This window comes from Rhincodon typus, unplaced genomic scaffold (genome assembly GCF_021869965.1).
Source record: "Rhincodon typus isolate 14 unplaced genomic scaffold, sRhiTyp1.1 hic_rhity00001883, whole genome shotgun sequence".
NCBI classification, from domain to species: domain Eukaryota; kingdom Metazoa; phylum Chordata; class Chondrichthyes; order Orectolobiformes; family Rhincodontidae; genus Rhincodon; species Rhincodon typus.
The window spans coordinates 1-25,000 of record NW_025967521.1 but is presented as its reverse complement, the minus strand read 5'-3'; the positions used below and the strand labels follow the sequence as shown (position 1 = coordinate 25,000).

The following is a 25,000-nucleotide window of genomic DNA, read 5'->3' as shown; positions in this document are numbered from 1 at the left end:
ATTAACCACCCCTCAGTAGTAGCCTTCTAATTCTGGCCTCCTGATTTGCTTCACCAACATTGGCTATCTGATTTGACCTGAAACATTGGAATTCCTTCCTTACACCTCACTTTCCTTAAGATATTTTAAAAAATAGTTTCTCTCCTATTTCCTGATATTTCCTTTCAAAGTACATCCTGTCCCTGAGTCCTACTTCTTGCTCACAATACCCTTTTCCCTCTAAACTGCTGACCAACGAACTTCTAATCCTTGCCCCCATATTTCACTTGCTACATCACTCCTGATGATATGCCATGGCCTCTTTTTGTACAACTTTGCTAAAATCCTGAGTTTTTTTTAAATGTTGTTTTGGATAAACCTTTCCCTTGATTTATCTTGGGAAACCAGGTGATGGAGAAGTTTAATTGTATGCTTTGGCACTGAGCTTGGAGGTTATGAAATTTAGTGTGGGAAGTTTTAATGTGACATGGCATGAGACAGATTGCACTCCTGTGAATTGCTTTGGGATATTTCACTTCAATAAATGTGGTAAATTAATACAAGCCATTGTTCCCATTCTTCCACATAAATAAGGGATCTAACTCCCATTTTAAGCACCTGTGGGAAATAAACTCTACACTACAAGACCTGCTGTATTTTGGATTTTGAGTCACTGTAGCAGCTATGAAGAAAACAAATATGAAAAAATAAAATGAAAATTTCAACTGGAGAAAGGGCATGGCTGTCCTGCTCCCACAATATCCCAATCATTGCACTCAATCCTTTCTACCTAGTTCACCCCTTTGAAAACTTTAAGTCAATGAGGACAGGGCAGTAGTCTAAAGGCATACCTTCTATTAGAGGGATTGGCTGTGGAGGAACTCACCCAATTATTTTTAATAAAGTCAAAGGCCCAATTTCAGTTTAGAACTTCATGCTTCAGTTTAAGTTGTTGGAAGCGTTGACAGCAGATGACTTCCACTGTTGTAATTTTTCCTGACAATTTATTTATAATATTACATAAAAGAAAAAATAAGGAATGCACAAGTGAGTTGAAAACTGGTTTATTTCAAAATAATTGCTGGTTTATGAACTTTTTTTCGAAATGCTTAAACACGGATAAAATGCCTGGTCTGCTTGATGCTCGGATTGCACTGAATACGAGATTGTATCAACATGAGAACAGTAGGGGTAACACCTGTGGAGTAAGATAGGTCCTGTCCTTTTCATCAGTGGGGGTGGAAGTGAAATAATGGCTCCTGTGAGGTGCAAGGAAGTGGGAAAGAAAATATTTTTCATAATTAAAATAATAAAAATGACAACGTTGCAATTGAATTGGTTTATTTAACAATTTTCTGTTCCTTTAAAAAAAATACAAAAACAACTTCACAGTAACACTTTGATACACATTTTAATTTTATAAAAATTAAGTTAATGCTGAACCTACTGTTGAGTTAGCCTAAAGGTTAAATCTACAGCTATTCAAAAATCTCAATAATAAAAAAATTAGTATTTTCACCTTACTTTTTTTCCTGCCCTCTCCTCCCATAGAGATTAATATTTTTTGTTCAAGTATGGTTCGACCACTAGTCATTATCCAGTACCTCAACTAATAGATGAATGCTCATATAGATTAAAATGAAGTAGCTCACTGTTTAAGTCACATTTCACAACTTTTAAACCACCATTAAGTTTGTTAATTCGATTTAAAACTTAGCTTATGTAGCCACAAACAAGTCAAAAAGGCTAATAGAAGTTAGTCTTCATCTCAAGAAGATTGGCACCCAAAAACAAGGAAGTTACGCTTGAAATATAATCAAGATTCAATCATATCCCATCTGCTATATTGCATTCAGTTCTGGGCACATGCACACACATATTCCAATGCGATATGTATGTGGATATGTGTGTGCAAAACAATGGTGTTGAAATCACAGATTGATAATTAACTGTTTAGGGACCATTTATGAAGACAAGTTCATTCCATCGCATTTTAGGTGGTCTAATTTGAGGTATTTAAAATGATAGAATTCAAAACAAAGTAGATACAGAAAAGCTTTTTCCTTTGGTGGAGATATCCAGAAAGAAGTGAGGGAAACGATGGTGCAAAACCATTCAGGACCAAGTCAGGGAATATTTTTCAGTGGAAGTGTGGAATTCTCTCCCCTCCTATTTCCCGAATGCTGTGAATGTTGCTCCAATCGAAATTTGCAAAATAGCAATTGACAGATTAGCTAAGTTTCAAGTACGATAAAAGATACTGAAAAACCAAGTCTAAAATGAACAGCACAGTCGGCTCAAGGCTACTCAATCACTGCTGTACTGGACTCATACCTAAGTCACTGGTTCAAGCCTTGGTCAATAAAACTTCAGCTGTTAGCTTACTTGGTATTCCATGGTGAATCCAGCACTTAGGCTTTTCCCTATTATCCAGAGACAGAAACAATTAGCTAGATATAGCTTAAGAGGCATCAATGTGGGGTAAGCCAAGGAAGCCTAGCTGAGATTGAAGCTGCATCATTGAGATTCTACATCACTCTGTACCCGTCTAGCCAACTCAGGATGGATAGAATGTCTTTTTTAAATAAAATGATTCATTTGAAACATAGTACTTCAGCATGCACACTACCTCAGCATCAGAACAGGAATGTTAGTCTGTCCAGTGTTCAAGTCTCTGGAGTAAGGCTTGAACCCACAGTTTTTTGACTCACAGCCAAGGGTGCTAATCTGCTGAACCATGGCTGATATTCTAGAATCCAAGAGCAGTGTAGGACACCATTTGGAAAAAAAAAAGACAAAAAAGATGAGTAGGTAGTAGGGAGACTAGGTTTTACAAAAGGTGAAGATTTCCAATGGGATTAAGAGAAAATTGAAAAAATAATTTTTGGCAGGTCCCCCTGCAACTGGATTCAAAGTTTAAAGGCTGTTTTCTAAATTCCATCCTATAACCTAGTTTGTAAACAATACTGCTGATGAAAAAGCTCAAAATTACATGTCATCATTTGATACGTTGCTGGTGGCCTCAATATAATTCAGTTTTTATAACATCTTATCAGCACAGATTAAATTATCCCTATTAACCAGGGCAAAACACTGCTTACAAAAACACACACAAAAAAGAAATGCATTATGTGATGTTTCCATGATTAGTGACCAATGCGTTTTGGTCACCATTGAAGCATTTCAAGAAGTTTCCGAGTACAAGGTTCAGAGTAGAATTGTCATTCTAAAATAATCAAATAACATTTGTTCACTTCTCATTTTCTGCTCTTTTGGAGTACTCAGTTTAATCAACCCCTCCCCAACTGAAACAAACAATGATGAGTGGTGTTGTGAATTTCTAGTGGCCAATTATGGTGTCAACTCTCAGCTGTAGCCCAATCAATACTGGGTCCATTCTCTGATGAAAAGGGGCATGTATACATGCTTGTAGGTGGTAACTTTCTTGCACTTCCTAACAAATACAAATCAAAATCTAAGATGTTTCAGCAACAAGTTACACTATTCCTCCATGGTCACCTTACTTCTATACTTATAAAGTTCCATGCACTGACTAAACACCTATAATAATCACTAAAACATAATCTTCATCATGGCTGAACTCCCCAGGCTCTTACTGTTCCTGGCATCAATACAAATTACTTATCTGTTCATGATTTTCATTCTTTAACCTTCATTTTATAAAAATGGATAGTCAAATACAGATGTTACTTTGCAGTTACTCAAATCATACTCAAATTTACACAAAAGTCTACGTACAAAAAAAAACTGAACTGGGCTGTTGATTGACAATCTGACAAAACAGCCTATTCATAGGGTCTACTTTCTATGTAATGCACTGTTTTTGTTCAAAGTGGAAGCAATTGTAATTTGTGCATTATTGTAAATGCTGTTTATAGTTGTAAAGTACGAGGCAAAAGGTCATAAAGGCCAAGGTCAAAATGGATTTCTATAGGAAAATCAACAAGAGATTACGAGAGTTTGTTTTCAACTAATGACTAATAATGTCGGATGTTGAAAAAGCCGACACTGGTTGGACTCTCCTTCACTGTTACCGTGACCAAGTTGGCTGTTACATCAGTGACAAACACATGCTCAATCAGACTGCGGGTGGGTTTCCAGTCTTGGTTTGTCTGGACTGAAATGGATGGGTTTGGAATTACACTTGAAAACGAAGAGTCATGATCAGAGTCCGAACTCATTGTCTCCTCACCTGTGCTCAGCTCTGTTGGCAAGGTGCTGCTTTGTTTTGATATCTCAGATGAAACATCCTTTTTGTCAGTGTCTCGGATTTGGTTGTCAGAATGATGAATTGCAGTGTTTGTAGTCTCCTTATCTGGTTTAATCTGATTCTCCTTCTCAACACTATCTTTTCCACTGCTCTCACATAATGCCTGGCTATTGACAGCCTGTGAATTTAATACTTTATTAGAAACAACATGAGAGTTCAATTCAGTTGAATTCAGTCCTGGAGTGCCAACACTTCTAGAGATCACAAACGACAAACTATTGTTGATGTTTTTTGAAGTCAAACCCGATGGACTAGATCCACTTTTTGAACTCAATCCTATTTTGTTGGTATTTTGTAGATTTAAGGCATGTGAATTTAATCCTGAATTAGCGTTCTGAGAGTTTGGTATTTGTAAATTCCGCCCAAGAGTACTAGGACATTGACCATTTGCACTTTGGGAATTTGATCCTGAATTAGATGAATTACAAACACCAGAACTGGACTTGATTGGTCCAGGCATATTCAAACCCTTTGAGTCGCAGTCTGATTTGCATAACTCTGAGTTTTTAGCATTTCCTGGATTCTTAATTAATCCAATCTTATTTTTCTCATTCATTCCCTGTGAATTCAGCGGCATTGTATTCCCAGACTGCATTTCAGAGGCAGTCTTATTCAGTGCCATTGCACTGGCAGGATGTACGCTAGATAAATGCTGGCCTGATCCTGTACTGTTTGCTACTTGCAAGGCTGCCCTGGGATTACTGGATTTTGCTGAATTAAAGATGTTTGAATTTAACATCCCACTTGATACGTTTACAGATTCCAAAGTACTCCTTTCTGAGCCCATGTTATTTTCACTCAAAGGTCCCTCTGGTTTTTCCAGCTTCTCTTTTGACGATTCATCTGTTCCAGAGTCACCACTTGTATCATTTCCAGATGTTTTCAATGTTTTTCCTGGTTTAATTTTTATGTTCTTCCGAGGTTCAGGGCAAATTACTTTGCTGGTCCGTTTTTTTTTGCCAGTGTCCTTCAGATCTGTTTTAGTTTGGCTGATTTCAGTTTGGATCCGTTTTTGTGGGATACGTTCAGATTCTTCCCGCCGCTCATTGCTGCGAAGTGTGGTCGGTGCCTGATCATCACTTTCCTCTTCCTCCTCCTCCTCCTCCTCATCATCCTCCTCATCATCATCCTCTTCAGAAGAGCTACTTGATTTTGAAGAAAGGGGAGCTTCTTGTTCCTAGGCAAAAACCAAAACAAAAAAAAAAAGAAGAGGACAAAAGCCAAGCTTGCTCCTAGAAATTTCCACAAATAAAAAACAATTCGAGGTGTTGGAAATCTGAAACAAAAGCAGAATATGCTGAAAGCACTCAAATCAGACCACATTTTCAAATGTACAGGCAAACTGGGCTCATTGAAACTCAGAACGTTCAAAGATTCTTAAGTGAAGCTCATTGTTCTGTTCACGATGCCATGTTTGAGCATTTACAGCATTTGCTTTTGCATTTTTAAAGATGCACATCTATTATTGTTACAATTGAAGTGTTATCAGTGTATGAAATTTAGCCTTTTATCAGAAATCAATTTATGGTGAAGACAATATTCCAATAACAAAAGCTTATTCACCCAAGAAGTCTTGCAAATCTGCACCATTAATAATTGATTAGCAATTAAAACCATGGAATATTACAGGAGAACTAAAATTAATTTGCGCTGAAAGCTAAAGATGTTAATTCTGGAAATGTGAACTGCCTTTAATAATGTTTTCTTTCAGTATCAAGTTCATATGCTAGTTCCAGATTAAAGCTATTGCTATTGGGACTATTTTCTTAGCATCCTTTGGAGATAACAAAACCTCATGCAATAGAAGAGAATGATTTGTGGGCAAAATCATCCTGAAATATACTAGCAGAAGGCGAGATTCCCTATATGTGAAAATGCTGGAAAGATTTCCCCATATACCTATTGCATAGCAAAGGATCCTCCTCTACATTAAGTGGTATTCCAATTCCAGAAGTTATCTACACAACTCTTAAGACTGAATTTACAGGTTCAGGAAATAAAAACCGAGTCAAAGATTTATAGATAACAGGAACTGCAGATGCCGGTTCTGAAGAAGGGTCTAGGCCCGAAACGTCAGCCTTCCTGCTCCTCTGATGCTGCTTGGCCTGCTGTGTTCATCCAGCTCTACACCTTGTTATATCAAAGATTTATAAGTTGATAATTTTACTTTTAGTAGAAATGAGAAAAAAAGATAGACAGCAGTATTAAAAGAGAGGAATTGAACTCCATCTGCTTCACAGGAACTAGGTAGTAACAGACTTATTGCTCCAAAATCATTCCACCACTTTTTCCCAGGGCCACTCCCCCACCTGTCCACTAAGTGCTTACTTGGTGGAAACATCTTTACTCTATATTAATCATGATATGATATAGGACTCCAATGCATTTTTAACTACCTACTGGGTAAACTTATCCAGCTGCTGCTCTGCTCAGTAAAACATGGTGGCTGGAGGGGAAGAAAGAGCGAGCATTTAAGTTACTTTAACGGACACTTTCAGCAAGTCCCCCGCTACCTTTCTGATTGTATCCACTTTTGTATTTACCCTGGATAGCTGGCGTACTGCACTGCCCCAGAGCTAGTGAGTTTCAGCAATACACACATTTGAGGTGTGCAGCTCACCAGCTCTATATTAATAAGGCCAGGTCTTCGAAAAGTACCTTTCCTCTTGCCACAAAGTCTACCTAGTCAGCCCATCCACTCTGCTGACCGACAGCTAAGTCCAATTTAGTGTGTAATTGTGGGCAATGTTGCACCACATGCTGTAGTGGTAAAAATTTGTTCTGTCACCACAAATGGCTATAGGAGTATACTTTTCTTTGGCTCATCAAGGCAAAAGAGGGAAAAAAATGTCATTACCCAGGACTGCTGTTTTGGAATACCTACATTTGCAACTAGTTAGAGAAGAATTAGTGGAAGTGAATAAGCAAGTTTCTACCTAGTTATACAAATCAGAAGATTATGCATGATGCTGGTAGCAGGGTACAGAAAAAGTTTTAAACTTAAAAACTAATTTTATAACTTGTCCAAAATCACTACCCAAATATCACTTTTCTTCCTAATTGGGAATGTTTTATCTTTTGAATTTGAAGGACAAAAATCCTGTTTACAATGAAAATGCAACACCAGTACCAAACTAAGTAAATTTTTGTCTCTATTCCATCATTCTTTGGAAATTTAGAGACTGAGCTTTAAAATGTAAATTTATTCTCACGTGATTGCTTGGTTTCACAAAAAAATTCAACTAATTGCAATCAGGTGTCCAGGTTGTTTTTTAAAAAAAAAATAATTCATTTACGGAATGAGGGAGTCACGCCTAAGCCAGCGTTTATTGTCCATCCCCAATTGCTCAAAGGGCAGTTAAGAGCCCAGCGCATTGGTGTAGGTCTGGAGTCACATATAGGCCAGACCAGGCAAGGATGGCAGTTTCCTTCCATAAAAGCTAAGTGAACCAGATGGGTTTTTTTTTCAACAAATTGACATTGGATTAATGGTCATCACTAGACTCTTAATACCAGATTTCTTTTTAATTGAATGAAAATTCCACCATTAGCCTTGGCAAGATTTAAACCAGGTCCCCAGAGCATTACCTGGATCTCTGGGTTAACAGTCCAGTGATAATACCACTAGGCTGTCACTTCCCCGCACATTAAATGTTGCTGATTCCCTTAAGGCATCAGCAATGTTAAACTGAACACTAATTATGCATGTTTCTGACAGAATGACCAGGTTTTAAAAATCTTACAGTCACATTCCAATAATTGACCTTTCTTTCACAATTTCAGCTACTTTTAAAGATTCAATCAACTGTTGGGAGGTGGTTCTGCGTGAGCAGAATATAGATGTAGTAATTTATTATTCTTGTAGAAGGAAATACAATTATTTAAGAACACTGCAATTGTGATTCCATCTGCCATATTTGTTACAAATAACAATCACCATCTCCTTTACTGTATTTCTTTCTTTCAATTTTCATTCCTTTTCTTTCTACTTTCTTTGCAATATGCACAATAAATTAGCTTAATTATTTTCAACTTGGATTAAAGTTCAATTTAGAGAAAACTCAAAAAGTAAACTATCATGCAGAATATATCTTTCTGGACTGACAACTTGATTTCATTACATAGATATTTGTATGAAGGACCTCCAACAGTCAGTGGCATATTCAACTGTGTTCTGTAGTGTAGGTATGTCACTGTATGGTGACACTCGGAATAGGCATAGCAATATAACTTTTTTGCCTTTCCTCATTCAGCAGTTGAGCTCATGCTTATTTCTTTTAAAAACTACAAAGTTTTGTAAAAAGCCATATTTTAATCTGCAACTCTTGGCAATTCTAAATAGCAAACATTTGACAGTCTCTAAAAACTTCCATAATGAATAATTCTAATGCTTTCATTTAGGCAATTACCTTTCATACTGAAAACACTGCAAAACACTTTATGCAATAAATTTCATCAAGTGCAGCAGCTATTATGTAGATAAAATCCACAGCCATTCTAAACTAACATTCTCTCAAAACTAATGTGACAATGTCATATTGACCTGTTTAAGTTATTAATTGATATATAGATGCTGACCAGGACACTGGAGAACATTGATTGTTTTGTCTTTTTAAAAAAGGTGCTACAGCATCTTTAACTGCACTGAATGAACAATCTGAACACTTCAGCTGAAGGACACTACTTTAATAATGCAGCATTTCTTTTGTACTAAAATGAGAGAGTGTCCTTCTAGATTAGTTGATAACACTTTCTTAATCATAGTTTCCACAGCCCAGATCACATTTTACTTACTAAACAAACAGTTAACTCCTCAATCTTTGAAAAGTGAGTGAAAGTTTCAATTAGATAAGAGGCAAGAAGTCAGTGTTTTTAGTGCCTGCTACCAACATTTTCAGTAAATCCAAAATACCCATTGCTCAAAAGGTATGACATGATAACTTTAGTAGTAACTTTTACTTTAAAACAAAAAGTACCTTTACAGTGTAAATTATGCTACAATGCTTCACAGATGTATTATTTGACATCAAATGACAATGAGAAATTAGGGCAAATAACCAAAAGCTTGGTTAAAAGGGGTGGGCTCAAAGAATGCCTCAAAATAAAAAAAAACAGGGAAACAAGGCAGTGAGATTTAGGCAGGAAATTCCACAGTAGTGCAGGACCACTCCAAAGGCTGGAATTGGAAGAGCACTGATGTCTCTTGAGTGTAGTAGGGCAGGAAAATACAGAGACATGGAATGGAGTGGACATGGAGGAATTTAGTAACAAGGTTGTGAATTTTGAAATTAAAGCTTTGCTTACCAATGCTTCAAAGAGCACAGTTTGACAGGTGAACTGAGCTGGATGAGAATTAGGACATGGCAGCAGATTTTTGGTTGATCAAAATTATGGAAGGTAGAAAGTGGGAAGCCAGTCAGGACTGCACTGGAATAGCCAATAAGAGTGTAACAAAGGGTAGGATAAGGACTTCAGCAACAATGGAGGTGAAGTAGCCATGATGTGGGTTGATGTCACAGTGGTACAAAATAAATGGTTTTTCTAATGGAATGGCTGAATGAGATGAATTCAAGGGTACAGCAGTGGGAAATTTGAGGAAGTTTGGACTGATAGGGTGGGGAAGTACAGAAAAAAAAAGATTGGATGGTCTCAATTTTAATGACAAAAATCATCTGGGAATTCTTCATATATTCTGGAAGCAAGGGTGGAGAAGATGGGAGCTCGTGGTGGTGATTATGAAGACAGTTTGCAGAAGAGGAAATTTAACTGGAGGTTTATCTTCAGGACAATTATGGAATGGTCAATAGTTTAGACAGGTTAGAGCTGGTTGTTTACGGTCTAGCCAGACTGCAGTGGATGCGTACATTACTTGTCAATCATATCCATTCAGATAATTGAGATTTAAGGGAGTAACCAAGATGGGAGATATTCAGGGAGGCATGAATGGTCAGAATATTTTGAAATCCATGTTGATTTTTCTCATTAACTGAAAACACACTTTAAGAGAAACGGGGAAATGTGAAAGAAATCTCCTCATGCAATTAACTGTATAATAGTGTCACAAATCAATCAGGAGGTTCAACCTCACATGCTGACTACCAAAGCATCTAGAAGAAAAGGAAACATTTCCACCGAAGCAACTTTTGTAAATTCATCCATGGAATGTGGGCATGCTGACAATCCAGCTCACTGGAATTCATGCACAAATGGACGCATGCTTTATTATCACATAAATCTAGGGAGATGTAGTGAAAAGTGTTCTGTCACCACAATCTGCTGCCATTTTGAGGTATAAAAAAAAGAGTAAAATAAAAAGTACTTAAATATGGTTCATCTTCAATGAGAGGTCCCAAACATGGTTCCAGTCCAGGCCTACCACAGCCAGGAGCCCACACTCCAAGCACCAACACCACCACAGACAAATTTGTCAAAACTGTTGGAGAGCCACCTACTTGTGTCATTATATGGTGAAGCTGCAATGAGGTTCCAGGATATTGTCAATATTTGTTCAACTCTTATCCATTCAATTGAATCAATGGGCTGAACCTTGTGTTTTCTTTTTTGGCAAAGTCCAAGTTACATTGAGGTTTTTGGAGGGTTTTCACCACAAAGCCTAGCAAGTTCTCTCCCTGCATTTTATCAAATGTGTCTCATTAACTACCTATCCTGATCCATAGCATGGCCCATCTTACCATGTACCAGTGACTAGCAACTCACCACTCAAAATATCCAGCGAAAGACCAGCATCTCTCATGACTATGCCTTTAAAGGGGCTGAGAGGCTGTTATGTATTTGAACAAAGTAATTCCATAGATGGCTTGTTTGCTGAATGTTTCTGGAAGATGTCACAGAAAGGGAAGATTGCACCATTCATTCTCTGGTGGGAAGCCAGAGGTACTGGTTGAGGGGTCTTCTTCCTGGAGGACACAGACAAAGCCATGCCACTAGACCCCGAAAGCCTGATCCCAGTCACTACCTGGGTCAGCATGGTCTCCACTGTGCTGTAAGAAGGTCTTCTCCATTGCACTTGGGTAAGTGCCATACTTTGTCACTTCACACTCACTTGTACCCAAACCATTAGTCCTGGCACAAACTGCAGTGCCCCTTCCTCAACGAGACAGGGCAGTGACTGGAGGCACCCAGCCAGAGAAGGAATCACACGTAGGGCGTTCAGAAGTCTCCTCTCAGAACACTCAAAGGTAGTCTCTTGGTCCACCTTGCCTGACCACCCCACCCCCTTGAAGTTTCACACCAAGGAGGGTCAAACTGCTTCTGGTGGGATGAGCCTTCGTACGTCTGGCTCACCTGGATATAAGTCCTCCAAGGTCACATGACCAAACCCTCATGGCCAACACTGCCAAACAAGCTCCCTCTGTTCCAGCTGCAAGAGCTGGGAGCACACAAGACATAGTGGGAGAGGGCACAGGTGACCTACTGAGGACATTTGGGTGGCATAGATGATAATGAATTACAAGTAATGTTGCATTTTTATAAAAATTTCATTGTCTTAATCTAACATCTGGCTTTTAGAGTCTGTCATCAAGTTATTCAGCTACACAATCAAGCATGACTTCATGACCACAGACGAAGAAGTTCCATGGATGGAGGTCTGTGCGCCTAGAGCCTGCTGCATTACCTAGAAGCAAACAGGAACAATGCATACACAGGGCATCAGGTCATGCTGATACCGTTGGCCCTCCTTGTACAACATCCCTATTCTTTTGCAGCCTGTGTCCAAACATTTACCCGTCAGAGATTTTCAAAGCAGGGAAGGACAATGGATTAGAAAATCCAAGGACTAGGGATGCTGCAGGTCTATGCCATGTACCATGCATGGATCTGTGTGCAATGTCTTTCCCTATAACAGCCCTAGCATCTGGGTGCTGTTGCCCCTTTGTAAGGGGTTGTCAGTTACCCCAAATCACTCTCAGTATGAGTACAGCCATTTTCTTTCCCATTGAACTTTGGTTTCCAGCAAAAGTGAAGGCAAGTGAGCATTCCTCATCCAGTGTCTTGCAGCCTCTGCCTGAATATCTAAATCCCCTTCCTGGCAAGTCTTCCCATTGGCCTCAAATTTTCCCAGATCCCCAAACTTGTCTGCATGCATCTTTCTAGAAGTTCTGAGACCCTTGACTAGTGGTTGTGCATTTCCATGATTCTGTTCACCCTAAACCTCAGGCTAGCCGCTATGGAGCCACAGGACTGACTGTGACACACTGGATTGCAGAGGCATGAAGCACCTTAATGGGATCATTCTGAACTGATGCCTGGCTGCTGCTAAAAGCCTGGACTGATACCTTTGACGTATTGTGCTGGGATACTCTTACTGATGGGTACCTCCATGGACTTAAAGACTTGAGTGGCAACTTTTGTTTTTCAAACAGAGAGCGTTTCCAGTGCAGAATAAATTTCCAGGAAAAGTGGCAGATGCAGATATTGTTACAATGTTTAAAAGAATTCAATTAAGTGCATGAATAAGAAATGTCTGGAGGAACATGGGCGAAGCACAAACAGGTGGGAGTAGTTTAGTTTGGGATTATGGTCAGCATAGACTGGTTGGACTGAAGGGTCTGTTTCTGCGCTGTATGACTACGACTTTAGAGAACTACTCCCCTAAGACTCTGATGGCTGCTTGCTTGCTGCACATGTAGTGTCTTTGCCATGTAAACTGATGGCAAATGGAGCAGGCATGAGTTTGATGTAGCACACTGCCGTACAGCGAAATGTACACTCTTGACGGAGGACTCCTGAACAGCAAGGCAAGCTGCCTGGTTGTACAATTCTGCTAAATGGCAAGGGATGGATGGTGCAAGCAAGCAGGTTGCCACTAAGTGAGCAAGCTAGCAGCCCTGAGATGTGGCTGGGTCCCTTCAGCAGCCTTCCAATGTTAGTGGCCAGTCTGTGTTTCCAGAGATCCCTACCGCAATATTATAGAGGTGACATGATGGTTGTGTGAAATTGGCAAACACCAATGCCATTGTCCTTGGATAAGGGGCGTGTTCAGTGATGTTGTGGATCATAGCCTTGGGTGCAGTTTGATCAAATGCAACGTGGAGCAAGTGACAAGCTGAATCCACCAGGAACCCGTTCTGATTTCCACGTCCAGTTTTCTCAATGCCTAGCTTGCTTGGAGTGTTTGGCAAAGTAGAAAGCAGAATATTAAATGAGGCTGCTAACAAGGCATTGAACCAGCAATAATCACCCTTAATTGGCAACTTGCTGCTGCCTAGCAAGAAACTCTCCAGTGCTTTGCAAAAACTCATCTGATTCTACCACACATCTCACCACAGTCCATATTGCTCAGGCCCCTGAAATGGCAGCCCAATAGTTCTTTTATTATTCTTGAACTGATCAAAGTTCAATGTGATACCCTCATAGAGCTCTTGTGGTACAGTGGTAGCCTGGGTACAAGTCTCACCTGCCTCAGAGGTGGGTCATGACAGGTTGATTTAAAAAAAAATCTACTAAACAAGTTGATTTTGAAAAAATAAAGTTTTCATAGGATTAAGGTAATAAGACATGCAACAAGTAGGCCAGTCAGCCCATTGAGTCTGCTCTGTCACTGAGTGACATGATGTCTGATCTGATGATCTTCAGCTTCACTTTCTGCCTTCACCTGTAACTCTCGATTCCTTTACTGATTAAAAATTTGTCTCAGCCTTCAATATACTTAAATAGCCCAGCCTTGACAGCCTTCTGTAATAAAGAATTCCATAGATTCACTACCCTCAGAAGAAATTCCACCTCACCTGTTTTAAATGTGTTACCCTTTATGCCAAGATTATGCCGTCTTATCCCTCTCTCCCACAAGGGAGAACAACCTTAGTGCATCTACCCTATCAAGTCCCCTAAGGACACTGTATATTTCAATAAAGGTTACCACTTATTCGTCTATGTTCCAATGAGAATGGACCCAACCTACTCAACCTCTCCTCATAAGACAGACTTCCCATACTTGGTATCAGCCTAGTGAACCTTCTCTGGACTACCTCCAATGCCAAGATATCTTTCCCTAGATAAGGGGCCCAATATTATTCACTGCATACCAGCTGTGATATAACTAATATCTTGTACAATTTTAGCAAAACCTCCACACTTTTTAGACTTTACTTCCTTTGAAATAAAAGTCAACATTCCATTTGCCTATTACACAATGCACTTGGATGCAAGCTTTTTGCGATTCATGGATAAGGACTCCCAAAGCCCTCTGCTGGAGCTTTCTGCAGTTTTTCTCTATTTAGATAATATTCAGCTCTATTTTTCCTGCTTAAATGCATAACTTCACATTTTTACTATATCATTTTATATCTAAATTTTTGCTCAATTGCTTAGCCTGTCTGCAGAGGGATAGAAACATTATCTCATCCTCACCACTTGCCTTCCCACGTATTTTGGGTCATCTGAAAGCTTGGCTACATCACAATCATTTTTCTCATCCACATTATTAATACATCTTGCAAATGATTGTGGATCCAGTACTGATCCCGGTGGTACTCCACTAGTTCTAGGTTTCCATCCTGAAAATGGCCCCTTTATCCCAACTCTGTCCTCTAATAGTTAGTCAATCCTTATTTCATGCTAACATACTACCTCCAATTCCATGAACTCTTATCTTAAGTAGCCTGATGTGCAGCACCTTATCAGACGTCTTTTGAAAATCCTAATATTTAATATCCTGCCCCTTTATCTATCCTGGATTGTTACTTCTTCAAAGAATTTATCAGGCATGAATTCCCCTTTTGAAGTCATGCTGATTCTGCTTGATTTCAAATGCTCTGCTATGACATCCATTAGCAGACTCCAACATTTTCCCAATTACAATTATTAAGCTATCTGGCCTATAGTTACCCTCTTTTTGTCTCCTTTCCAAAAAAAAAGATATTATATTGGAAAACTGTCAAATCTTCTGAAATCTAAGGAAGCTTGGAAGATTACTACTGGTGCGTTCACTATCTCTGCAGCTACTTTAACACCCAAGATACATCTCATCTGGTCCTAGGGCCTTGTTGGTCTTTAGCCCCATTAGCTTCCCGAGCACATTATCTCTAGTGATAGTTATTAGATTTATTTCCTCTCCTTCTGTTTCCCAATCGACTATTTAGTAATTTTGGAATGCTATTAACATCTTCTACATGAAGACTGACAGTAAATTTAACTTTTAAGCTCTTGTAGACTAATCTGAAGGGTCGGCAGGGACATTGACAAAAAAAAGTGTGTTCGAAGTGCGTAAAGTTCAAAAATTAAGTTTGAATGATATCAGTTCCTAAACTGTTTTAACCAATGATACTTCAACTGGGATATAAACTGAAGATTCCAGGCCCTTAGATTCAGATTCCACAGATTGAATTACTGCTTGGATGCAGAGTGCATTTTGGTGTGAATAGCCACACTTAGATTTTGTTTGAAGAAATTAGCTCACTGGCCACATTCCCAATCCTTTACTATTTCTCTCTGGACATTTTGCTATTCGAGTATGTGTTTGTTGTGCAAAACACACTCCTATATCTGCTGAGCAAAGTTGAATGAGAAGCCTACCAGATGTTGTTTGGAAACAGCTTATGGCACAGCAGCGCATCTCAAACAGCAGCTTCTGGATTTTTACATCTCGACATGCACGGTGTTTTGCAGAAGTTGCTGTTTGACTTGTGCATTAGTAACAGTGAGTGCCATTAACCTCACCAGTATATTTTTTCCCCCAAATCAATTTTGCCATCAATTGATGCCTGTGTACTTAAAATATCTACTGTTCTGCTGGTTGTCAAGTTTTTAAAGAAATATTTTAGTGGCATGAACGCCATCCTGATGCATTGGTTTCTTCAAAATATTGCTTAATTTGGCAAGTTTTCTCCACTAAGAAATCCTGATACATGATATCATCATTTTCTAAAAATCAAAAAAAAATCATACCACAGAGGGGATGTGGGCATTGCTCCTAGACCAACATTTTTTGCCCATCTGTAGTTACCCTCAAGAGGGTGGAGATGAGCCATTTTGTGAATAGCTACAGTCCAAATGGTGTCGGGATAGCTACAGGTGTTAAAAAGGAGAAAGTTCCAGGATTTTGCCTTAACAATAGTAATGAAATAGCCATTTACTTCCAAGTCAGAATATTGTATGGCTTGAAGAGGTGACATTCCAATGCAACTGCTGCTCTAGTTGTTCCAGCTGGTAGAGATCAACGGATTTAGAAAATGATAATAAAAGAGTCACACAATACGGAAACAGAGCCTTTGGTCCAAACATTCCATGCTGAACATCCTAAACTAAACTAGTCCTACCTATCTGCGCTTGGACCATGTCCCTCCAAACATTTCTTAATCATGTACTTATCCAAGTGTCTTTTAAACACTGTAGCTGTGTTTCCTGCTAGTTCATTCCACACATGAACCACACTAAAAAATTTGCCCCTCATGACTTTAAAATCTCTCTCCACTCACCTTACAAATATGCCCCCAATCTTGAAATCCCCCATCCAAGGGAAAAGACACCTACCATTAACTCAATCTATACCCCTCATGATTTTATAAACCTCTATAAAAGGTCACCTCTCAACTTGCTATGCTCCAGTGAAAAATGTCCCAGCCTTTCTTTATAACTCAAAACCTTCCATACCTGGCAACATCTTCACATATCGCTACTGAACTCTCTCTAGCTTAATGTAATTCCTATGACAGGGTGACTAGTTCTGGTCACTACTTCAGAAGAGGCCTCACCAACATCCTGTATAACTTCAACAGGATGTTTTAAGTCCTATACTCAAAGGTCTAAGCAATGAAGGAAAGCATGCTAAATGACTTTTTAACCACCTATGTGATGCAAACTTCAAAGAATTATGTACCTGAACCCCTCTGTTCTAGGGCACTACCCAAGGCCCTACCATTATTTGTATAAGTCCTGCCGCTGGTTGTACCAAAATGCAATATCTCATTTATCCAAATTGAACGTCATCTCCCATTTTTCAGCCAATTGACCCATTTGGTCAAGATCCCTTTGCCATCTTAGGCAACCTTCTTTACTGTCACTAATTGGTGTCATCCACAAACTTACTAAGCATGCCTTCTAGATTCTCAAACAAATCATTTATATGAATGACAAACAAAAAGAGGACCCAGAACCAATCCCACTGGTGACAGGCATCCAGTCTGGAAAGCAGCTTTCTACCACCACTCTGTCTCCTGCCATTAAACCAACTATGTATCCAGTCAGCAAGCGCTCTCTGAATCCCATGTGACCTAACTTTACTAACTGGTCTACCACATGGAACCTTGTCAAACGCTCTACTAAAGTCCAAACAAACAACGTGATAAACTGTTACAGTCTATCTTATAGACGGTACATATTGCTGCCACTGTACCTTGGTGCAGGAAGTCGATACTTAAGGTGATGGATGGAATGCCTATAAAGTGGGCTGTTTTGTCTTGGCTGATGTTGAGTTATTTGATTTTTGTTGGACCTGCACTCAGACAGGCAAGGGGAAAGAGTATTTACCACATTCTTAACTTGTACCTCGCAGATGGCAGACCAGAGGTAAGACCACAAGATACAGGAGCAGAATAAGGCCATTTGGCCCATCGAGTCTGCCCCGCCATTTGATCATGACTGATATGTTTCTCAACCCCATTCTCCTGCCTTCTCCCTGTAACCCTTGCTCCCCATACTAATCAAGAATCTACCTACCTCTGTCATAAATACACTGAATGACCTTACCCTTCACAGCCTTTTGCAGCAATGAGTTCCACAGATTAACCACTCTCTGGCTGAAGAGATTCCTCACTCCGAGGCTGTGCCCTCAGGTCCTAGTCTCTACTATTTGTGAAGAAATCTTCTCCATGTCAACTCTATCCATGCCCCGCAGTATTGTGCAAGTGAGAATCAGATTCCCCCTCATCCTTCTAAACTCCATCAGAATCCAGGCCAGAGTCCTCAACTGCTCCTCATTAGACAGGACCCTCATCCTCGGGATCATTCTTGTAGACCTCCTCTGGAACCCCTCCAATGCCAAACCATCCTTCTTTAGATATGGAGCTCAAAACAGTTCACACTTGACACTTTCCAACACTGCATTCCACCTGCCACTTCTTTGCCCACTCTCCTAACATGTCTAAGTCCTTCAGTAGTTTTCTCACTTCCTCAAGACTACATATCCCTCAATCTATCTTTGATATCTGCAAACTTAGCAACAGTGCCCTCAGCTCCTTTGTACAGATTGTTACTGATTGATGTGAATAGTTGTGGTTCCAACACAAACCCCTGCTGAACTCTCCTAGTCACCAGCTGCCATCCTGAAAAAGACCGCTTTATCCCTACTGTCTGCGTTCTGCCAGTCAACCAATCCCCTATCCATGCCCCTAACACTATGGGTTCTTCTCTTAGTTAGCAGCCTCCTATGCAGCACCTGAACAAAGGACTTCTAGAAATCCAAAAACAGGTCATCCACTGGCTCTCCTTTGTCTAACTTGCTCATTACTTCTTCAAAGAATTCTAAACAGATTTATCAGGTATGACCTTGCCCTTGACGGGTCCATGTTGACTCTGCCGTAGACAGGCATTGAAAAGACATGAAGCAAGTTACTTGCACCAGAATTCCGAGTCACTCACCTGGTTTTGTCACCAATGTTTAGATGCTGGTTGATGGTAGACCTCAATGTTAATATTACTGGATTCCGTTATGGTACTGCCATTGAATATCAAGGGGTGATAGTTACATTCTCTCTTGTTGGACATGGCCATCACCTGAGACTTGCACACTGCAAATGTTACCTGCCACTTACGCAGTAGCCTGCACCACATTCATGCTTGGGCTGACATTGATATCGATAGACTGCTTTGCTATCTGAAGAGTGAGAATGTTGCTGAAAATTGTGCAAACATCATCTCTGACACATGATGGTGGGGAGGTAATTGGTTAAGCAGCTGAAAATGGTTGGAGCTAGGCCACCACCCTGAGAAATTTCTGCAATTATGGCCTGGGACAGAGACAGAGACAATCGAACAATAATCACAATCATCTTCCTTTGTGGTAGATACAAGTCCAAACAGTGGAGAACTTTCTCCCAGATTCCCACTGACTCTCAATTTGCTAGAGTTCTTTGATCCTGCATTCTGTCAAATACTATCTCGATGGCAAGTGTAGCAACTCTCACCTCTGGAGTCCAACTCTTTTGTGCCATCGTGATTAAGGCTTTAAATGAGGTTGAGAGTTGAGTGGCCTGGCAGAGCCCAAAATGCCAGAAGGTTATTGTAAGCAAGAGTCGCTTGATAGCACTGCCAAAGAGACCTTCTATCAATTTGCTCATAATCAAGGAGTAGACATATGGGATGGAAATTGATTGGTTCGTGTTGTTCTGACAGGACATACTTGTTTCCATATTGCCAGGTATATACTAGTGTTGCAGCTTAGCAATACTTACACTAGTACTGAAAATAAAAACAAAAAAGTTTGGCCCAACGTAATCCAGCTGATTGTAGAACAGAGGAAGTGGCTATTTGCCCCATTATGCTTATATCAGCTGTTCAAAAGAGTTATTCAATCAGTTTCACTCCCCTACTCTTTCTGTATTGCCCCTCAAACATTTCCAAGTATATAGTCAACTTGTTAATTAAAGTTATTAGAGTCTTCTCCTGCTGCCTTACAGGAGGTACATAACAGATCACACTGCATTAAATAAGGTTCACCACATCGCCCCCCAGTTCTTTTTGAAATTATCCTGAATTGGTGCCCTCCAGATACTAACCCTCCTACTAGTGGAAATAGTTTCTTTATTTACTCTTTAAAAAACTCTGAGCTTTTAACAACTCTATTAACCTTAAACTTTTCTGCTGTAAAGCTCAATCATAAGATGCTCTTGTTTTTCCACATAACTGAAGTTCCTTATCCCTAGTATCATCCTGGTAAATCTCTTTTCCAAAGCCTTGATACCCTTTTTAAATAGCAACATGCAGAATTTCACACATCACTTCATTCGAAGCCTAGCCAATAAGTTATAAAAAGGTTGAGCAGAGTTTCTTTGCATTGGTTCTCTGTCTCAATTAATAAAGCCATGGATCCCGGTTGGAGCTTTTAAATTTATCCTGCCACCTTTAAAAATTTGTACACATAAATTGAAGTTTCTGGTTCCTGGGTGTTTAAAATTAATTTATACTGTATCTTTGGTGTTCCTTCCAAAATGCATCAGGTCACATTTCTCTGCAATATACCTGCCCATTTCACTGCCAATATAAAAGAAATAAAACCCATATGAGGGCTACAAACACCTTATAGGGTCTGTTATAGATGATTAGGAAATCACAATGGAATTTTCACTTTAAGCAAACATTACATTGGGATACCTTCTGGGGAAGGTGGGACCTGTACAGGAAGGATGGATTGCACATTAATTGGAGGCGCTCCAATATCCTGGGCGGGAGGTTTGCTAGAGCTCTTCAGGAGGGTTTAAACTAGTTTGGCAGGGGGATGGGAACCAGAGCTACAAATCAGAATGGGGTAGCCGATGTACAGGCAGATACAACATAGAGAGTCTGTGAGGAAGCATAAACAGTTGATAGGGCAAAGTTGCAGTCAGTGCAATGGGTTGAAGTGTGTCGATTTTAATGCAAGACGTGTCAGGAATAAGGGTAATGAACTTAGAGCATGGATCAATACTTGGAACTATGACGTTGTGGCCATTACAGAGACTTGGATAACACAGGGGCAGGAATGGTTGCTGGATGTTCCCGGGTAAAGATGTTTCACAAGGAATAGGGAGAGAGATAAAAGAGGTGGGGGAGTGGCATTGCTAATCAGGGATGGTACCACAGCTGCAGAAAGGGAGGTCATCGAGGAGTGTTTGTCTACTGAGTCAGTTTGGATGGAAGTCAGAAAAAGGAAAGGAGCAGTCACTTTATTAGGAGTTTTATAGACCCCCCAATAGCAACAGAAACACTGAGGAACAGATTGGGAGACAGATTGTGGAAAGGTGCAGAAGTAATAGGGTTGTTGTCATGGGTGACTTCAACTTCCCTAATACAGACTAGAACCTCCTAAGTGCAAATAGTTTGGATGCAGCAGATTTTGAGAGGTGTGTCCAGGAAAGATTTCTGACTCAATATGTAGATAGGCCGGTTAGAGGGGGGCCATATTGGATTTGGTGCTTGGCAACAAAACAGGCCCGGTGTCAGATCATTTTGGTGATAGTGATTACAACTCCCTGACCTTGACTATAGTTATGGAGAGGGATAGGAGCAGATGATATGGGAAAGTATTCAATTGGGGGAGGGGGAAATTACAATGCTATTAGGCAAGAACTGCAGAGTATAAATTGGGAACATATGTTCTCAGGGAAATGCACAACAGAAATGTGAAGGTTGTTTAGGGAGCAGCTGCTACGAGTACTGGATAGGTTTGTCCCACTGAGGCAAGGAAGGGATGGTAAGGTGAAGGAACCTTGGGTGACAAGACATGTGGAACATCTAGTCAAGAGGAAGAAGGAAGCAAGTATCAGACAGGGCTCTAGAGGTCTACAAGGTAGCCAGGAAGGAACTGAAGAATGGACTTAGGAGAGCTCGAAGGGGGTATGAAAAAACCTTGGCGGGTAGGATCAAGGAAAACCCCAAGACGTTCTACGCTTATGTGAGGAACAAGAGGATGGCCAGGGTGAGGGTAGGACCAATCAGGGATAGTGGAGGGAACTTGTGCGCGGAGTCGGAGGTGGTAGGGGAGGTCCTTAATGAATACCTTGCTTCAGTATTCACCAGTGAGAGGGACCTTAACGTTTGTGAAGACAGCATGAAACAGGCAGATATGCTCGAACAGGTTGATGTTAGGAAGGAGGATGTGCTAGAAATTTTGAAAAACATGAGGACAGATAAGTCCCCTGGGCCAGACGAGATATACCCAAGGTTACTACAGGAAGCGAGGGAAGAGATTGCTGCCCCTTTGGCGATGACCTTTGCGCCCTCGCTGTCCACTGGTGTAGTACCACATGATTGGAGGGTGGCAAATGTCATTCCCTTGTTCAAGAAAGGGAATAGGGATAATCCTGGGACTTATAGACCAGTCAGTCTTACCTCTGTGCTGGACAAATTATTGGAGAGGATTCTGAGAGATAGTATTTATGATTATTTGGAAAAGCACAGTTTGATTAGAAATAGTCAGCATGGCTTTGTGAGGCGCAGGACATGCCTCACAAGCTTTACTGAATTCTTTTGAGGCTGTGACAAAGCACATCGATGAAGGCAGGGCAGTGGATGTGTGTATATGGATTTTAGCAAGGCATTCAATAAAGTTCCCCATGATAGGCTCATTCAGAAAGTAAGGAGGCATGGGATTCAGGGAAATTTGGCTGTCCGGATACAAAACTGGCTGTCCAATAGAAGACAGAGGGTGGTAGTAGATGGAAAGTATTCAGCTTGGAGCTTGGTGACCAGTGGTGTTCCACAGGGATCTGTTCCGGGACCTCTGCTCTTTGAGATCTTTATAAATGACTTGGATGAGAAAGTGGAAGGGTGGGTTAGTAAGTTTGCCGATGACACGAAGGTTGGTGGAGTGGTGGATAGTGTGGAGGGCTGTGGTAGGTTGCAAAGGGACACTGACAGGATGCAGAGCTGGGCAAAGAAGTGGCAGATGGAATTCAACCCAGAAAAGTGTGAAGTGATTCATTTTGGAAGGTCGAATTTGAATGCAGAATACAGGGTTAATGGCAGGATTCTTGGCAGTGTGGAGGAACAGAGGGATCTTGGCATCCATGTCCATAGATCCCTTAAAGTTGCTACCCAAGTTGATAGGATTGTAAGGAAGGCATATGGTGTGTTGGCTTTCATTGGCAGGGGGATTGAGTTTAAGAGCCACGAGGTTATGCTGCAGCTCTATGAAACCCTGGTTAGACTACACTTGGCATACTGTGTTCAGTTCTGGTCGTCTCATTATAGGAAGGATGTGGAAGCTTTAGGGAGGGTGCAGAGGAGATTTACCAGGATGCTGCCTGGACTGGAGGGCAGGTCTTAGGAGGAAATTTTGAGGGAGCTAGTGCTTTTTTCATTGGAGCAAAGAAGGATGAGAGGTGACTTAATAGAGGTGTACAAGATGATGAGAGGCACAAATAGAGTGGATAGTCAGAGACTTTTTCCCAGGGCAGAAATGACTATTACAAGGGGACATAATTTTAAGGCGATTAGAGAAAGGTATAGGGGAGATGTCAGAGGTAGGTTCTTTACACACAGAGAGTGGTGGGTGTGTGAAATGCGCTGCCGGCAGTGGTAGTGGAGTCAGATGCTTAAAAGTCTCTAAAGTAACTCTTGGATAGGCACATGGATGACAGTATAATGTAGTCTATACAGGGTAGTTTGATCTTAGGAGGATAATAGGTTAGCACAACATCGTGAGCCAAAGGGCCTGTACTGTGCTGTACTGTTCTATGTTCTACGTATGACACAAAAGTAATATCGATCAAAAAGTTAAGCTTGTCTGTTAGAAAAAGGGACAACAATTATATTGTTCACTAAGCAAGCAATTTGCATTTTAAATAAACAAAGTAATTGTTATTTTCCACATGAAATGATTCTGTCAAACCCGAAGCAAATGTGGCTGACTGATACCCAAACTAAAAAGGCAACCAACAGCAGGAGGTTCTAGTTATCCAAAAATATAACTCTGGGGAAATGGTCATTAAATATTTATAATAATGCTCTTTACAACTCAGGACAAGATTCAAAATTGGTACTGATTGCTCTTGCATGTTTGTTATGTACCCAACTGATTAACTTCCTTAAAAAAAAGGTTATAAATTCAAGTAACACTCATCCTCTGTGGCATTCCAAAAATGGCTTGTTTGTAATTCTAATTTGACTTGAGCTAATATAATCACCAGAGTCACTGAAAACAAGAAGTACTCTTTTCACTATTAGACTGACATAAAACAAAAAGGAAAAAAAAACAAACAATCATACCACATGTTTTCTTGGTCTGCCCCTGGGCCTCTTGCCTCGTTTCCGATTCTGCAGTTCTCTCTCTTGTTGGCTGCAATTAAAACAAAATTCCATCCTTACTCTCAATAAAACACAACATTCATGTGACTATTGATAACTCAAGTATGCTGGTCAAACCCACAATAAAAAAAGGTGCAAACAAATTTCCAATCTTGATCTCACTGGGAAACTAAGTGGAGCAAAAAAAAAAATCAAAAGTTGGAAGGGGCTTTTGTGCTTCTAAACACCTAGATAGTTAAGTGAACATCAAAATAAGTAGAAGGCACAGGTGATCTACTCACTCTCTTGCCTGGGGTATAGAAGAAACATAGTTATGGAATTAAATGGAAGAAATATTCTTACCTTCTTTGAAAAGCTAGCAGGAGCCGGGGATCAAGAATATTTTCTTCTGGCTCCCAGCTATTATGTCTATCAAAAAAAAAGAACATAATATATCATGATGATAAAGGAAAATGTAATTTTGCACTTTATTCTAAGATACAGAAATTATGCTCACTATTTATTCTGTAAAATCAAATGCAAATTTACTGATATTTCTGCCTTTCAGGTAGTGTACACTTTTGCTTAAGCTTGCACTGAAAACTGGCAAAAAAAAATTGAACTAAAACTGATTTTTTAGCCAGTTAAAATGTCCCTAATATTGAAATGCGAGATTACCTTTCATGTTAATAGAAAACATACTGAACACACTTTTGAACGAGGAGATCAAACCTGACCAAAGCAGAAACTTTAAAGCTTGGCTAAATTTGCATTCTTGCTATATTGCTA

At 40.1% G+C, this 25,000-nt stretch overlaps 1 protein-coding gene across 2 annotated transcripts; it reads right to left on the bottom strand.

Moving 5' to 3' along the window:
* Positions 1 to 1,027: 1,027 nt before the first annotated feature.
* cbx2 (chromobox homolog 2 (Drosophila Pc class)) lies at positions 1,028 to 24,682 on the bottom strand. 2 transcript variants are annotated; one of them, XM_048592830.1, is made up of 4 exons: positions 24,575 to 24,682; positions 24,194 to 24,263; positions 4,193 to 5,447; positions 1,028 to 1,238 (listed from the first exon to the last, which is right to left on the bottom strand). In XM_048592830.1, the coding sequence occupies exons 1-4, from the start codon at positions 24,658 to 24,660 to the stop codon at positions 1,066 to 1,068; spliced, it is 1,584 nt and encodes a 527-aa protein (XP_048448787.1). In that variant the 5' UTR covers positions 24,661 to 24,682; the 3' UTR covers positions 1,028 to 1,065. The 2 variants fall into 2 exon arrangements, with proteins under 2 accessions (XP_048448787.1, XP_048448786.1); XM_048592829.1 differs by lacking the exon at positions 1,028 to 1,238 and having other exon boundaries at positions 1,304 to 5,447.
* Positions 24,683 to 25,000: the final 318 nt, after the last annotated feature.

Excerpts from the sequence above, each read along its gene's own strand:
- cbx2 (XM_048592829.1), bottom strand. The coding sequence starts at position 24,660 with ATGTTCTTTTTTTTTGATAGACATAATAGCTGGGAGCCAGAAGAAAAT. Across the intron at positions 24,264-24,574 it reads CTGCTAGCTTTTCAAAGAAG|CCAACAAGAGAGAGAACTGC; the intron begins GTAAGAATATTT and ends TTTTAATTGCAG. Across the intron at positions 5,448-24,193 it reads GCAGACCAAGAAAACATGTG|GAACAAGAAGCTCCCCTTTC; the intron begins GTATGATTGTTT and ends GTTTTTGCCTAG.